Below are 16,230 nucleotides of genomic sequence, written 5' to 3'. Positions count from 1 at the left end.
AAAAAAGGAAACTACTATTGCTAATGATGCATGAAGAAAGTTGGTGCAATTGATTTTTATCAGGTCAAGTGTTCTTTTTTTTTTTATGCTTTGGATTGCCTTTAGCATGACAAATGGTGGAGATGTTCTGGGGGGGAGCTTTAAATGAGAACTCCTTTCCTTTGGAGCTTGTATTGGTATTGATGTTAGCCTAATGAAAAGTAACTGTACTTTACCTGGTTTTGGGGTTTAAATGTTGGGTCCTCACACTAAAAGACATTCCAAACAGTTTCTTAAAGGTCAAAAAAAAAAAACCATACTGCCTAAATGGAAATTTGCCCTTGTTAACAATTCCAATTACCCTTTAAAAAGTAGCCTTCACTAACATCATTTTAAGGTGACAAATGGGTGATTGCCACGATGAAGTTTACTTGCATGTGTTCTTATCCATGGTTTTTTCTTTCCGTAAGTGCTTGTCATCCTCCAAATAAAGGAGCTAATTTGTTTGGTTCTGTGGATTTTACAAATATCAAAAGGAGGAGAGAAGAGAATTTTGGGTTTCTTTAGTCTCTTATTGAAATCTTCGAATCTTTCAATAGTACAGCAGCATAAATCACATTTTAAAGTACCGGTCTCTCTTTGTCTTTTTGCTGCTTGGGAAACTTCTTTACTGCTCTTATCCTAGATTCGAGCTCGTTTTTTTTCTTTGTTTTGTATATTATACACATATATGTAGAGAAAGTAACGTACATAAATGTTATCTTTGCCTTTCAAGGGACGTGCATGAAATGCAAGATGGAGGGGTGAGGCAGCTTCGTTGCAGTTTCTGAGAGGGGAATAAAGCATGGAATGCAAGGGAATGAGCAGAGAGACAAGGATAACCTTTAAGCTTTGAAAGGACCCTTCATATCTTATTGGAAAGATTCTTTTTTCTTGTCATATTATATATATGTATATATACTGTACTATTATACTATATGATCTATATCTATTTGGTATTATAATTATTCCCATAACATGAATGTATCTTAGTACATTATATATATACCCATTTATAAGTACCAATAAAATATCAACTTGTGCACCAAGCATATCCTGATATACCTAAAAAAGGATGCAAAAATTCATTAAACTATTCCAAAATGACATACATTCCCCCCCCCCATTTTAACTATATATAATTTGGTAAGTAAATTTATATTATATTTGCAAAAAAGGGGTTTGAGGGTTGGGAGAATCCAAATACTGTGGTGCAAAGATGCTTGAGGTTAGTATATAATATAAAAGAATGTGTTGTTACACATGCAAGGAAAATAGAAAAAGAATATTGACATGTCTTGTTCAACCTAAAAAGTGATATTCAATTTCTTTCGCTTTTGCTGAAGATTTTGGATGCTTTTAAAAGACAGAAATAAAGAAATCAGTATTAGCAGTACTGTTTAGGGTTACTGAGTTTGCAAAGATTTGGTCCCATAAAGAAGTTGCAGGTAGAATTTGTGTAGTGCAATAAGGAATATCACAACATGCCAATTCTTGCCTTTCTTGGATTCGCCAACACCAACGCCATGGATGGCCGCTCCAGCCCGGTGAGGCCAACCATGCTTTTTACATACTAAATCCAACCCTTCTCCATTCTCATCTCAGCTTAAAAGCTTATTTTTCGAGATTAATATTTATGTACTTCAAACAGACTTAGTCTATTAGATATCACTACTTTACATGATGAACTATTTTTTGAAGCAAGTTGTTAAAGCTCTTCATTGGCTTCATTGGCACGTAGATGATTCGGGTTAAGGTCCTATCATCCCGGATATCTCTCTGTTTGTACATGAATATTTATATATATAAGGGAATCGTGCTGTATTATTGAAGAGAGCTAAGTTCACTAAAGTAATCATCCTGTTTTGTACCTTTTGTTTGATTTGTACTCTTGACATGGTCCATTTGGCTGTAGGCAAAACTTCTTTAATTGCTGATGTATGGTAGGTAATAGTCTTCCCTGTCAAATCACACTTGTATAAATTGGTTTTTACTTAGGAAAGCTTGGTGAGGGTTTCATGCATATATGAATAGTTTAATCTAAGACAACAAATAAAATAACAATTCAAAACAAAGGGTAATATTACATATATATAAATACATATAGTACTACAATCAATGATGTAACAAGTAACTGATGCTATAGCGCCTAACAGAATCAGACTTTTAGTAAAGAAAAGTAATTGAAGCAGCAAAAGTTGAAAGGATCAATTGGGATGGCAAATGCTCATCAACCATTTTCTGTCTTAAAGTATTATAATAAATATATCATTTTCCTTTGAGGGTTTTGGAAGGACTGTTAGAATTTCACATCTTGTTTAGATGCACAAAACAAAGTTTTGAAATAAAGTATAATACTGTGGGATGAAGATAAGATAGAGAATAATGTATAAAATTATATCCTGCTCCTTTCATCTAGATGTTTGAAAATGTATGCAAATACCAAAATGACTTTATGGGAGTAAATTCTTTAATGTGATGTTGCACCAAATAATAGTCTTTAAAAAGGTGTCAGCTCATATATAAACAAACAATACCAGACAATTTTTTTCCCTCAAAATGAATCACCTTTTGGAAAAGGAACAGTAAGATATGGAAACCAATCAATATAGTAAGCAAAAGTGAATAGGGGAAGAAGATGGTAGTATTGGAATGGTAGCCAGCAAAGAATGATAAAATCTTGTAGTATACCTGCGAGTAGCTTCCTTTAATAAAGACTTGTTTGGATCCTTTCTATCCGTATAGCAGGTGCCATTTCTTCTTGTTATGAGACAACTGGCAAACAGAGCATAATCATACTTCCATCTCACCATGATGAAGTTTCCTTCTTTCCCTAATTAGTTCCTCTCTTTTTCATCAATTTGTTCAATGAATGTTAAAGTCTGTTTGAACAGGCTCAGGATCGTATAAAACAGGGAATAGATAGATGCACCAAAGATCAATCTTTCAGGTCTAATGCTTCAATTAATGGTCTGCATCAATTTGGTTTTATGTATGACAATGCTCCATATATAGTTATTGCAAGTTATTCATTGCTTAAAAAAAGTACTTCTGACTCTATAAGCACTTTTGAAAGAAAAGCTATGAGGAACAAGCTGCTTTTGGCTGAAATTTTTAGTTTTTCAGAAGTGCTTTTGAAAAACACTTCTGAAAAGGAGCTGAAAAGGAAAAGCTAAAAATTTTAGTTTTTCCTCTTCCAAAAACACTTTTGATGCTTAATTATTTTCACTCCTCCAAAAACATAATATTTTCTTTTTTTTTCTTGGTGCTTAATTACAAATGTGTTAAAATTATTAATTAAAAATAAAAAAATATTTTTTAAAATACTAATTACAAATATTTAATGGTTATATTTAAATATTTAAAATATAATTTATATATTCTAATTAAATTTTATAAATAATTAATATTTGTTGCTTAAAAATATTTAAAATTTATATTTCATATATTAAAATATTAACAAGTTATAATAATTTTTTTATATTCTTACTAAAATATAATAATATTAACTAATTTAAATATTATTTAAATGCATATTTGCGATTTGATAATAACATGTTTAAAATGGACATTTTATTTCTCAAAAGTACTTTTTGACAACATTACTAAACACTCAAATTTTAAACTAAACTTTTCAAAAACACTTCTCAAAAACACTTTTCTCCGGTATTTTTTAAAAGTAATGAAGAAGTGGCTTAAGTATCATTTTTGGTAGGACTAGTTCATGCAAAGAATCTTTGCTTTTGGAGTAAGTCCACAAACACTTCAGCCTGGAAACTTCAGAAGCTATTTGACAAGACCATTGTACCATAGGCATCACATCAAAATGGGATAAGGTTTTGGCAACTTACAGGGTACTGTAAAATGCAACATTGCTCACTCCCTTGGAGACCTGTTTGGAAATACAGGCAAGGATCCAAATGACCTAAGTGCAAAGTTGCTTTCGTTGAACAGTTTCAGCTAAACGACAAAAGAAATAGGCACCAGATAAAAACAGGGAAGCATCAAGTATGCTACTTCTTACCAGGCTATTCAGGACACTTGAAACTGCTAGAATCTCTCTTTTGTTAGTCCATTCCCACAAAACATGCAAAGCATATGCCTTTTCACAAATGGAAACTTTTGCACAATTTAAACTTTGAGTATATAAAATAGTAAAGCTGATTGTATGATTGAACATATGCTACACATCAATTACCATTGAAGAAGTCTTCTAGGTTTCTGCATTTCATAGTTTTCCTCCTATTTCTGTCGTACACACTTAAATACATATTTAGCAGACCTCTACAATCTTATGCCTATTTGGTTTTTTCTATACAAGCAACAACAACAACAAAATGTTTTCAAGTAGCAGCAGTCAGCAAGCACGTGCTTCATGAAGCCTCCCACTTACAGGTCCATATACACCAGAGACTTTGAATGATGCCAAAAGGCATGACAATCTTGCTATCATTGGCCTGGCTCTCACCATCCTCGGTACGATTACAAGCTCCTTACTAGTAATATCATCAAATGTGCTATGATAACCTTCAAGATCGGCTTTTGTAATCATAACTGCATCTACTGAAGGAGAGTGTATAGTAGCCGGTTGTTGGTGCATGCTGTACTCCACAACTGCCTGCTCATAACCATTAACAAGCAAGGAATTAACAAGCGGGAACATACAGACATAGTTCATTGTTGCCCGTAACTGGAAGAAATCTGGTGATTAGTTCTATTAGGAAATATAGATCTATTCTTAGTTCATATATAATACTGGTAAAATCTTGTTCCTTTTTCCGAGCAAACAGTAAATGGCAATGGAGACATGAGGTTTTATCTTTTGCAACAAGAGAATGATGCCAATTCATGCACAACCTACAACTGACTAACAAAAACAGAGCCACTGGTGAAAATAAATAAAAGTCTTGCGGAGGGATACAGGCGAGAAACATACAGAAAACATGATTTCTAAGAAGGTTTCACACTCTGCAAATGATATTACCACAAGACTTACCTTCCACTGTGAGGGGGCAAGCAAAACTCGAGGTCTTCGAGACCGAACATATTCGAGGGCACCAGCAGGTGTCATCTGCTTATGCTCTACCTGTCGGAGTTTTAAAACAAATTCAACCATTAAAATAACAATCAAATAAAAGATTACTTGACAACAGTATGCAACAAGCAATATCCAATAGATAGAGATTTACTAAGTAGCAAAGCACAATGGTGCTACTCCTTCCTCGTCCAGCTTTACAATGTACATAGGTGGTTCTACCGCAAGATGCATTGTCTACAGCCAAAATTGGGTGAGTGAGACGGCCACTAGACCACAGTGACTAACACAGGTAGTTGAAAGAAATATATTCTTACTATGAATGAAGTCCACAGCTCTACTAATATCTGAAACTGTAGGAGCAAACAAATAATCTCTTGTTGGAATTACAAGGTGATCAATTCCATAAGCCTGTCGATAAACCATAGAGCAATAAAAGTTAACATCTATACCCAATAAATAAAATTGGAAACCATTTCCATGCTTAGTGAAGTCAAGCTATATATGATGAATTTAAAAAAACCTCAGTTAAACATTTCAAAAGAAGAAAAGGTTACATGATATAAGGAAGTGGAAACCAGAGTTTCAAAGGGCTCATTGAGAGTGATGACCCCGCCAACGCCCAACTGCTTCAATCGTCGAACATCCTTGGGAAATGGAACTGCCCCCAGCAAAAGAAACTGAATTGAAGAGGAAAAGCAAAGAAAGTAAGAAATTTTAAAAGATCATGAAAGAAAAAGAAAAAATTTAAGGATAAGATGAAAAGAGAAACCTGGTCAACTTCGTCCCACCATCTGAATTCGGATTGGATTTTGTTTCTGAAGACATTATACAAAAGGGTGGGGTAAAAGAGGATACGAGCACCGGCTCCGACTAGGAGTCGTTTGGCGTCGTCCACTCTGACTATCTGCAACTGCTTTGCGCCGTAATCGCCGTCTTCATTCTCCACGTCATCCAAATCCTCGATCTTCATCTCACGGCAACCCAATTTTCTTTTCTGCTCTTTAGATAGAATTGAAATTGGGTAAAGTTGAACAAATCAAAAATAATTTGCAAGTATTGAGAGCTAATAGCATGAAATCAAACATCCCAATTTATTGGGAATTTGAGAAATATACGAGAGAGCGTCTATCTCACTTCGATGCGAATAATAAATTTATTTTTGAAAAAGTCGATGGAAAAAACTATTATAAATTTGTTGGTTAAATTCTGCTGTTAATTCTTATGCTTTGTCAAATTTGTGACTTTAGTCCCTGTATTTAGTTTGATCAATTTTAGTCTCTCTACTTTTCGAATTGGTCAATTTTAGTCTTGCCTCAAACAATAGTTGTTAAATCCATTTGTTTAAATTCAATTACTAGTCCTATAATATGTGTCAATTGTAGATTTAGTTCATATTCTCCAATTGGATCATTCTAAGTCCCTATGCTTTTCGATTTTTGAAATTTTAGTCTTGACACAAATGACATTCGCTAATCCATTAATTAGAATTTTAGTGAGTAATTTTTGAAAATAACAAGTTGACATGGCATTACACATATAATAACATGTTTACCGCATTAGATTTTTTAAATACAAGAATATAACTTAATGAATTTAATAATTATTGTTTGGTGGGGATTGAAATTTCAATTTTCAAAATGTATAGGGACTAAAAATGACCAAATTTAAGTACAATGACAAAATCCACAACTTTCACAAAAGTATGAAGACTAGTAGCAAAATTTAACCAAATTTGTGGAAATAATTTCAAGTTAATCGAATTGACGAGTCCTATTTTATCATTCTAACTCGATTTGAAATTTTTTCGAATTGGGTCGAGTGAAATGAAATTCGAGCCGAATCGAATCGAATCAAGTGAAATTGATTGAGTTTAATTTTAAAAATTAAACATGTCAAATTAAAATCTTGTTACAATATAATTAATTCCATGTTAGAGCACATAAATTTGAAATCATATATATTTGTAAATCTTTTCAAAGCAAAATAATAATAATAAAACTTTAGTATGGTAAACTTGAATCATTAATTTAACTTATTTAGGTTCCCAAAATTATTATTCTAGAAAAAATTTTAATTTTTTAACTTTCTTTATATATTTTTAGGATTTTTTTGAAACTTTTAAAAAATAATTTGGAATTTTTATAAATATTTTGAATTTTAAAAATTATTTTGATTTTTTTATGTAATTTTGTTGAGAGAGAGACCAATTTGCTCATTTTCAAACTTAATATAGACCAAAAGAGAATTTACACCAATTTAATTTTCGAGTTATTCAAGTTATTTGAATTGTAAAATTCAACTCGATTCGAACTTAAAACTCGAATAACTAGATTCGATTAACTCAAAATTTAGAATTTTTTTTAATTTTTTCGAATTAAATCGAGTTTTGCTCACCCTTAATTAATAAAGTTCTATTAGTGAATTGACCCTTCGGTTCATATTGGTCATTAAAATTTTTTTTTAAAGAAGTGTTGCTTAAAAACCTATAAATATATGGAATTTGATAAAAATGTATCGCATATTGTGTTTTTATTAGGTGAAATCGTTTGATAGTTTAAGATCATTTCTGGCCAAAAACAAAAGTGAAGACCAATTTGAGAATTTGGATATAGTTTAGGGGCTAATTTAAAATAAAACCAATTTGAAAAGAAATAACATATATAGATTATAATAATTATAAAAGCCCTTTGAATTGCTTTAATTCGTTTGTTTTCTTAGTCCATATCCTTCTGTATTCCACTCATATTAAATTTAAAATTCAATCCAACCCACAAGTTGTTTTTTTTTGTATAAAAATAAGTAAATTAATATTTTATACATTGGATTAAAGAGTAAATCGATCATTTTTATTAAAATTTCATCTATCTGTGTTGTTCAAAACTAATATAGTTGACGGAATACATGGTATACCATGTGTACCTAATTCTGATGTACATGAACTATTTTTTAATAGTACAAATGGATAAAATTTGTAACAGAAAAATCAATTTATTCTTTAATCTAACATGCAATAACTAATTTAATATTTGATTAACAAGAATAGATAGGCTTCAGCTTCCCTTCAAAAGGGAAATAAATATTATTATAACGAAATTCATTTCTCACTAAAACCACATGCCTTGAAATTATCTTGTGAAAATGATAACATCAACCCACTAGTTAATTGCTTGAGACTACCAACCCCAACTCATGGTGCTAATTAGCAAACACCCACTGCTACAAGTTATTTTTTAATTAAATTGGTGTTAGAGTAGTATCATAATTAATATAAATCATGAATTTAGTATTTGTATATTCTTGAATTTCTAATTATGAGACAAAAGGTAGCAATTAAAGACTGTACTAGTAGTTCTATAATAGCAAATTTAGATTATTTAAGAATCACCAAGTTAGAAATACATATAAACTAAAAACAAGCAGACATGTAATACTGGTAGGTGATGCACGTTTTGTAGGAGAAGAATAGAGCATTGGATTCATTGGGTTTGGTATTTTAGTTGAGCTCATCTCTCTATTACTATACCATCATTTAATAGACCAAAAAGGGCAATTCTTCATCCCAAATATTTAAGAATAAAAGCTTATGGCCTAACCCAAATGAAGCTAAGTGGCCCATTCCAGTAATTCACTGCTGTTTTCCTTAACTGCGACTCTTTAATAACTTCTTTATTTATATATATAAACAAAAGAGTTTATTAATTAAAAAATTTGAAAATAATATTAAGCACAAAGAAGTTGAGGTGTTAAGTTATTGTAGCAAGAAGTGTTTTTGTTGTTTCTATACCAAACCCAACTGCCTTTTGCTTTTATTAATGATTAAACTAAGAGCCCCTTTGGATACCAACGCACAGCAGCGCGTTGAATTTTTTCCTCTTTATTATCAACTTGACTGCACTGGGGTGGACTGAGACAGCCTTTGGATGCCAAGGCTTCCAGCACAGTGAGGGAATTCTACTGCACTGGACAGCCTTAAGCTGACTGGTGATAAAAGCATCAGTTGGGTGTAGCTGGGGCAATAGATATTTTTAGAAGACAATAACACCCTTGTTGCTGTTTCTGTTGTTGCTGCTACTACTGCTGTTGGTATTGTTGATAATGGGAATGGGAATGGGAATGGGAGGAGGGAACGGTGGAAGAGGGGAATCGATGGAAGAGGGGAGATGGGAATGGGAAATGGGAGGAGGGCACGGTGGAATGGGAAATGGGAATGTTATTGCATGGGAATGGGAAATGGGAGAAGGATACGGTGGAAGAGGGGAGATGGGATTTCATTGTATTTAAAATTTTAAAAATAAAAAAATATATGTAATGGATTTTAAAAATAAAAAAATACATGTAGTGTATTTTCAAAATAAAAAAATATATGTAGTGTATTCTAGAAATAAAAAAATATATGTAGTGTATTTTATTAAATGAATTTATAAATTTACATATTTTAATAATTTAAAAAAAGTAAAATAATTTAAATAACTTCTATTATATATCAATTCTAATCTGATGTCTTTAATAGTCATTTCTTATTCTCACCTCACAGCTACAGCTGCGTTTGAATCCAAACACACACTCCACCATTATTTCTAATCTCACCGCTACAGTATCCAATCTCACCGCTACAGTAACTAATCTCACCGCCACCGCTATTTTTAACCTCACCGAAGGTAAACACACCGCCCATCCAAACTAGCCCTAAATTCATTTAATATTAAACCTGCCAGCCTAACCTCTTCTATTCTAGAAATATGAATAATAATCCTAAAAACATTTAAAATAAAACAATAATTCATATCATCTTTCCTTCAACTTTAAAAAAGGCATTAAATGTGAATGATTAGATTAGTAATCCTCAGCAATGACCTAAATGCTACTTATGGAGCCATGTGCCGTAACTCCAATTAACCGCTTTCCACCAACAAGCAACCACCACCCATCTCCATTATTCAAATCCAGGCGACTTGAGTAAATGTGTTTCAAACAAACTGCTGCCACCTTATTGGTATTCAGGACTGGATGGTAATCTAAGCTACCCCCTTTTATTTTACCGATACTTGTAAAATAGTACATTTCTCAATTACGAAGAATTACAAAATCATCATCCAACTATTCAATTTTATCTTTTTTAGTCATAAGTTGACTATAGGGGTGTAACCGAATCAAGTCGAGCCGAGCCAGAATACTACTAAGCTCAAACTTGAGCTTGACTCAAAATTCAAAGCTCGATAGAACATATGTTTTTAAGCTTGTATTCGACTCAATAATTAATTTAATAATGTAAAAAATATGAAAAGTTCGATAAAATTCGTGAGTTGTTCGAGTCAAGTATTACTAAGCTCGAACTTGGCTTGACCGATAGCTTGAGTTGCTTGAGCTCAGCTCAATAATTACCGGATCAAGTTCGAATGTTTTTCAACTCGAACCCAAATAACTTGCGAGTACCAGTGTCTCATTTACACCCTAGTTGGCTAATAGTGGCAACTTTTAAAATTGGTATAATAGCAACTTTAACCCTCAACATTTATAAATTATGTCAATTTAGTCTTGATTCTAAAAAAAGTTAACCCTCAACATTTACACATTGTGTAATTTGTTTTTTTTTTGCAGTTTTGGTTTTTTATGACATTAATAGTTAATATTAAAAGAATGAGAAAAGATGAAAATTATTATCTTGAATTTTTTGGGTGATTCTATTTTTTGTATATTTTCAATCAAATTGAGATGATAAATCTGTATGTTTTTTTTAGCTTTTTAGGTAAAAGGATCACAAAAAAAAAGTAAAACTACAAAAAAGAACAAGTTACACAATGTGTAAGCGTTGAGAGTTGGAATTTTTTAGAATCAATTCTAAATTGACAAAATGTATAAATATTAAAGGTTAAAGTTACTATATGCCAATTTTAAAAGTTGCTACTATCGGTCCGCTCGTAACCAGAAAAAGTAAAATTGAATAGTTCGATGACCCAAAACAATATTAATAATTGGACGACTATTTTGTAATTTTAAATAATTGGGCGATAAAAAAATTTTACTAATTAACTGACCCAAAATTTAATTAACTTTCCAAAACCGTCCAGATCCGCCGCTGTTGTTATTACCAACATTTCAATAAATAGTGTTTTGTTTTTCCCTTTTTGGTTATTTGAGATTTGAATGTAAGCTAGCCATACGAAATGGAAACAAATGGTGCATGCATTTTGCTTTAGTCATTCAGATTCACATGGAATTCTCTATTTTTTTTTTCTTTGGATAAATGTTTGTGAACCACACTCCCACTCATCAGTCATCACACACGGAAGGGACCATTACATGTGAACTATTTTGCATATGAATCCAGTCGTGTGTGCTGGTTGGATTGAGCCCAAACCTGAAAATGATGACCAAAATTGGTTCTATCTGTTTTGCATAGTTTATTGATGGCGTTAAGCCTGTAGAACGCTCTGGCCTGTCTTACACTATAGGCATGGCCATGGATGTTGGCTAAGCAACTCATCATATTCATGAGCTCAGCGCAGCAACAGCCACCCTTTTCTGCAACATTAGTCTCTCAAGTCAACTTCTGCACAGGGAAAAAGTTACTCGTACAATACAATAGGTCCAACCCTATAACCAACCAACCACACATAAAAAAAAATAAAGAAAGCATTCAAGAGAAATAAACCCCACCATGTACTCTCTTCAATGCAACACAGCCTCATTTGCACGACATTACAAGCAAACTAACCCCATCACAATAAGCATCTTACGGTCTTCAACATAGGGGGAAAAAATGGGGATGCTCTGGCTCCTTGCTTTTATACTTTGGCAGATAATTCCGACACAAGCAGCTATCACTGTGGGAGGTGGTGGTGTTGGCATTAATATCGGCAATGCTGGTGGTGGCGGTGCAGGTGTTTGGATTGGTGGAGGAATCAACAACGGCCCAACTCCATCAAGCCCTTCAGTGTCAAAGCTCACCACTGCTTACACTGCTCTACAAGCATGGAAATCTGCAATCACAGATGACCCATTGGGGATTTTGAAGACTTGGGTTGGCTCAGATGTGTGTTCTTATAAAGGGGTATTTTGTGCAGGCCCTGGACCATTTGTTGCAGGCATAGATCTCAACCATGCCAATCTGCAAGGCTCTCTGGTTAAGGAACTCTCAGTCCTCACTGATATTTCAATCCTCCACCTTAACAGCAACAGGTTCTCAGGCACCGTTCCCGATACTTTCAAAGACCTTTCGTCACTTCAAGAGTTGGACATTAGTAACAATCGTTTCTCAGGACCTTTCCCTGCAGTTACTTTATACATTCCCAATCTCGTTTACTTAGACCTTAGGTTCAACAGCTTCTCAGGACCAGTCCCTGAAGACCTATTCAACAAAAGACTTGATGCCATCTTCCTCAACAACAACCAGTTTGAAGGTGAACTTCCTCAAAATCTGGGTAATTCCCCTGCTTCTGTGATCAACTTGGCTAACAACATATTCAGTGGGAACATCCCAGCTAGTTTTGGCATAGCCAGTTCCAAGTTGAAGGAGATTTTACTGCTTAACAACCAGTTAACAGGCTGCATTCCACAAGGAATTGGACTGTTCTCAGAGATGCAAGTTTTCGATGTGAGCCACAACTCACTGATGGGTCATTTGCCAGACACGATATCTTGCCTGAGTGACATTGAGGTTCTGAATTTGGCACACAATAAACTATCTGGGGTACTCCCCGATTTGGTTTGTTCTTTAGGGAGCCTTATGAATTTGAGTGTAGCATACAATTTCTTCTCTGGGTTTAGCCAGGAATGTTCAAAGTTGTCGTTTAGGAAGGGAGGGTTTGATTTCTCGTTGAATTGCTTACCCGGGAGAGACATGCAGAGACCACAACCAGAGTGCTTGGTGATCCCTGGTGGGGGGTTGAGTTGTTTGAGAATTCCTTCTGCACGGCCTCTGGTTTGTGGGGCATTGCTTGGGAACTTGGAGGTTAATGTAACCTCAACATCTCCATGATCTCATCTCCTTACAGAGTAAGAAGTTACTAGTTTTTTAGTATAACAGGTTGGCCATATGGTTGTCAATTCTCCCATTCTTGCATGGACGGATTTTAAAATGTTAAAATCCAAAGCAATGTTTTGCGTGCATTCAAACACTAATTCCATTTTTCATTCAGCAATTCAACGTTTATTCTGGTTTAAGATTATTGGTTTCTGGTGTAGCGGCATCATGCTTCCAATTTTTTCCATTTTCTTGTTTTGACAAAGATGATTTGAAAAGATTTTCAGGACAGGCAAAATCCATAGATCTGCAAGGCCCGCTTAGACTTGTAAGCCATCCAAGATTCTCAGAAAATAAAAGAAATTAAAAAAAATCACTTGTTTAAGATAAACTAGTCATGAAATTTGCATGCTAGAAGTGAAGAATTACAACAAAAGGATTGCTTGTTTAGGCAATGTAATACATTGGATTTGGCAGCTTAAAGGAACGTTTAGCCACTGCAAAACCCAGCAAGTCACTCCATTGATCTCCAGAATTCCCATGAATCCTGTAACCTTCATTTACCAGAACTGATCTCCTCTCTGATTTGAATATAGTCGCCGGCGTCCCTCCATCTGAGGCTCCCCTGTACCATAACCAAAAATTCCATCACCCATTTTTCAAGTAATTTTGTTTAATTAAAAACTAGTCCTACGTAGTTTTCCATTTAAAAAGAACCAAAACAGGAACTGCTTGCTTGAAAACTAGACAGACCTCAAGATGAGCCCTTCCCAGCCAGTATACCCAGCTAACTCAAGATTTTTTCTGGTGTCATTCCTCTGATGTTCGCTCCGGCCGGTAAGCACAAATATTTTGAACCTCATCTGCTTCAACCCATTATACAATTTCAAACTCGATGGTATAGCTGGGGCCTTGGCTTCTGCCACCCATTCATCCCAACAGCTCTCGTTAAAAATTTCTGATCTACATTCATCACAAGATAGCTAAGCAACTTCAACAAATGAACACAAGCATAAAAACTTAGGACAAAGTAAACAGATTAAGCAATTCCTTTAAACATGATTCACCGTGCTCGTGTTTTTGCACAATGAAGTGTCAAATGTTATTAACAATACAACTCCAAACCCTTTCTTCACAAAAAAGAAAAAAGGAATCCTTTGATTCCCTACACTGAACTTTGCACAAGCCATATGCACATTCAAAACTAGTAACTAGGATCATAGTATATTCACATTCTTTCTCCAATGCCAAAACACAACCAAGTCGGATGAAATCAATTTCAAAAGCACCCAACACAGTTTAATCATCTATAACATGACAATTGGCAATAGGCAAAAAGCTTACCTTGGATGTCAAATTTTCATTTTCGGCAAATGTTACCCAAAATCTTTCAAACCAAGGTTTTTGTTTTGTTTTGTTTTATCATGAACAAATTAATAATTGTTTAGTTTACAATACTGACGTTACAATAAGGAAATTCTAGCATAAGTAAAACCCCATATAAAGTTCCTATTTCAAACCAATGCATTGAAAATCATGAGAGAACGAAACTGCCGAAAAGGGTATTCAATATAAATGCATAAGTATAAATAACATATTATACAATCTTTAAGTCTTAACTAATTTTAAATAATATCAAAGGATATTAAGTAGCAAAATCACTTTTTTTAACCACTAAATTTAGTCATTATATTCAAGAAAAAAGCATAGAATACAATAATTTTCAATTTCCTTCCTCAAATATCAAATTTTAATAGGAAAATGGTTGAGGTTACCTTAATAATCATAACTTAATGATCGCCTGATTCATAATCATATCAAAAGTTATCTTGCCAAGAAGAAGAGAGCATATCATGCATCCGATAGCGACTCTAGCATTATTTAATGTTAAAAATTTGCGATTGGTTTCCTCATTTATGGTTGACCAAGAATGGCCATCTAACCTTCCAAGCCAAGACAAATCTGGGTGTGTGTTTTTTTCTATACCATTAATCCTACCAAAAGCAAAGAAAGCGCATTCATTCGAATCTTATCCGATTCATGGTGTTAAAAAAAAACGAGGACAGGGTTGACGTACATACCCGAACCCGTGATCTCGATAGTAGGGTAAATTGGTCAACAAAGTCTCGTCGACGTCGAAGACCCAGGCGTCTTTGCCGTCGGATGCGATCTTGACGGTGGAAGCGTAAGCGAGGGAGTAATTAGCGACGACCTCGCAGTCGGAAGCGTAGCGTTGACCGGTCATATAATCTCTGACGAAGGGAACGCAGCGGGAGGGGATTGCGGCCCAACTTCCTGCGTTACTGGTCTCGACGGCTAACTGCCAGCTGGCACAGTAAAGGTCGTCATCAATGTCGGATCGAGGAACGATCGTTGCCGTTGTCGGGAGGCGGATATTGGGTTCAAAAGAAGTCGAAGATTCGAGAACGGAGGCGGTGAGGAGGAGTAGGAATAGGAAGGTTAGGGGCTGAGACGCCATTGGAAGTTGAATTCAATAATTGAGGAGGGAGAGTGTTTTTTTGTTCTTTTTTCTTACCTCTCCCAAGCAGTGGCTTATTGATTGTGACAAAAAGTTCCTATAATTTATTGTGAAAACTGTTGGTGCTCTTCACATTTTAACCATTCATTTTTGGGTTAATAGTTTCCACATGAGTTTGTCCAACATTCAATTTTTTTTAGACTTGACTGATATTTGAATTTGTATTCTCATCACCTAAATTTGTATCTATGTATTAATACCGTTAATTTATAATTTATACTCACATAGCACTCGAAAGAAGTTTAAAATATATATAAATTAATAAAAAAAATATTATTTTCACAATAAGAATGAACTTTGACAAAAATTTATACTCTTTTTTTATTAATTAATCTATTTTTAAAATTTCTTAATTGAATATTGAGAAATTGTTATATGTCACCCATTAGTGCCACATCAGTATAAACTAATGGTGTTAGTGCGAAAGTACCAACTTGAGCGGTGGAATATAAGCTCAAGTACCAACTAGGTACTACATATTAACCCTTTATTTTCCAATGATTGTTTAGAATTTGTATTTATGATAAGGTTAAAATACGCTATTAGTCCCTATACTTGCATAAAATTTAGAATTTAGTCCAAATACTTTAAAAGTTAAAAATTTAATCCTATACTTTTTCAATTTAAAAATCTTAATTGATAGTTTGTATTTATGTGATTATAGTTTAAGAA

At 33.9% G+C, this 16,230-nt stretch overlaps 3 protein-coding genes across 4 annotated transcripts; 1 reads left to right on the top strand and 2 right to left on the bottom strand.

The window, feature by feature from the left end:
* Window positions 1-4,138: 4,138 nt before the first annotated feature.
* Window positions 4,139-6,391, bottom strand: LOC107901156 (phosphatidylglycerophosphate phosphatase PTPMT2). The gene is made up of 6 exons (XM_041095694.1): window positions 5,826-6,391; window positions 5,611-5,733; window positions 5,371-5,464; window positions 5,208-5,290; window positions 5,015-5,104; window positions 4,139-4,636 (listed from the first exon to the last, which is right to left on the bottom strand). Exons 1-6 carry the CDS (start codon window positions 6,024-6,026, stop codon window positions 4,376-4,378), a joined length of 852 nt encoding a protein of 283 aa, XP_040951628.1. The 5' UTR covers window positions 6,027-6,391; the 3' UTR covers window positions 4,139-4,375.
* A 5,018-nt stretch (window positions 6,392-11,409) lies between these two features.
* Window positions 11,410-13,197, top strand: LOC107901157 (leucine-rich repeat extensin-like protein 4). The gene has a single exon (XM_016827050.2). The coding sequence runs from the start codon at window positions 11,817-11,819 to the stop codon at window positions 13,032-13,034; it is 1,218 nt and encodes a 405-aa protein (XP_016682539.1). The 5' UTR covers window positions 11,410-11,816; the 3' UTR covers window positions 13,035-13,197.
* Window positions 13,198-13,382: 185 nt separating this feature from the next.
* Window positions 13,383-15,721, bottom strand: LOC107901158 (acid phosphatase 1). Of its 2 annotated transcripts, XM_041095693.1 has the most exons (4): window positions 15,101-15,634; window positions 14,963-15,013; window positions 13,773-13,982; window positions 13,383-13,644 (listed from the first exon to the last, which is right to left on the bottom strand). In XM_041095693.1, exons 1-4 carry the CDS (start codon window positions 15,496-15,498, stop codon window positions 13,467-13,469), a joined length of 837 nt encoding a protein of 278 aa, XP_040951627.1. In that variant the 5' UTR covers window positions 15,499-15,634; the 3' UTR covers window positions 13,383-13,466. The 2 variants fall into 2 exon arrangements, with proteins under 2 accessions (XP_040951627.1, XP_016682540.1); XM_016827051.2 differs by lacking the exon at window positions 14,963-15,013 and having other exon boundaries at window positions 15,101-15,721.
* Window positions 15,722-16,230: the final 509 nt, after the last annotated feature.

This window comes from Gossypium hirsutum, chromosome D06 (genome assembly GCF_007990345.1).
Source record: "Gossypium hirsutum isolate 1008001.06 chromosome D06, Gossypium_hirsutum_v2.1, whole genome shotgun sequence".
NCBI classification, from domain to species: Eukaryota; Viridiplantae; Streptophyta; class Magnoliopsida; order Malvales; family Malvaceae; genus Gossypium; species Gossypium hirsutum.
This window is presented reverse-complemented; position numbering and strand designations above follow the sequence as displayed.

Coding starts and splice junctions, on each gene's coding strand:
- LOC107901156 (XM_041095694.1), bottom strand. CDS start 6,026: ATGAAGATCGAGGATTTGGATGACGTGGAGAATGAAGACGGCGATTAC. Junction 5,465..5,610: donor TTTCCACTTCCTTATATCAT/GTAACCTTTTCT, acceptor GTTTATCGACAG/GCTTATGGAATTGATCACCT. Junction 5,291..5,370: donor AGCTGTGGACTTCATTCATA/GTAAGAATATAT, acceptor TTTTGGCTGTAG/ACAATGCATCTTGCGGTAGA.
- LOC107901158 (XM_041095693.1), bottom strand. CDS start 15,498: ATGGCGTCTCAGCCCCTAACCTTCCTATTCCTACTCCTCCTCACCGCC. Junction 15,014..15,100: donor TATCGAGATCACGGGTTCGG/GTATGTACGTCA, acceptor TGCTTTTGGTAG/GATTAATGGTATAGAAAAAA. Junction 13,983..14,962: donor GATTTGTCTTGGCTTGGAAG/GTTAGATGGCCA, acceptor TGATGAATGTAG/ATCAGAAATTTTTAACGAGA.
- LOC107901157 (XM_016827050.2), top strand. CDS start 11,817: ATGGGGATGCTCTGGCTCCTTGCTTTTATACTTTGGCAGATAATTCCG.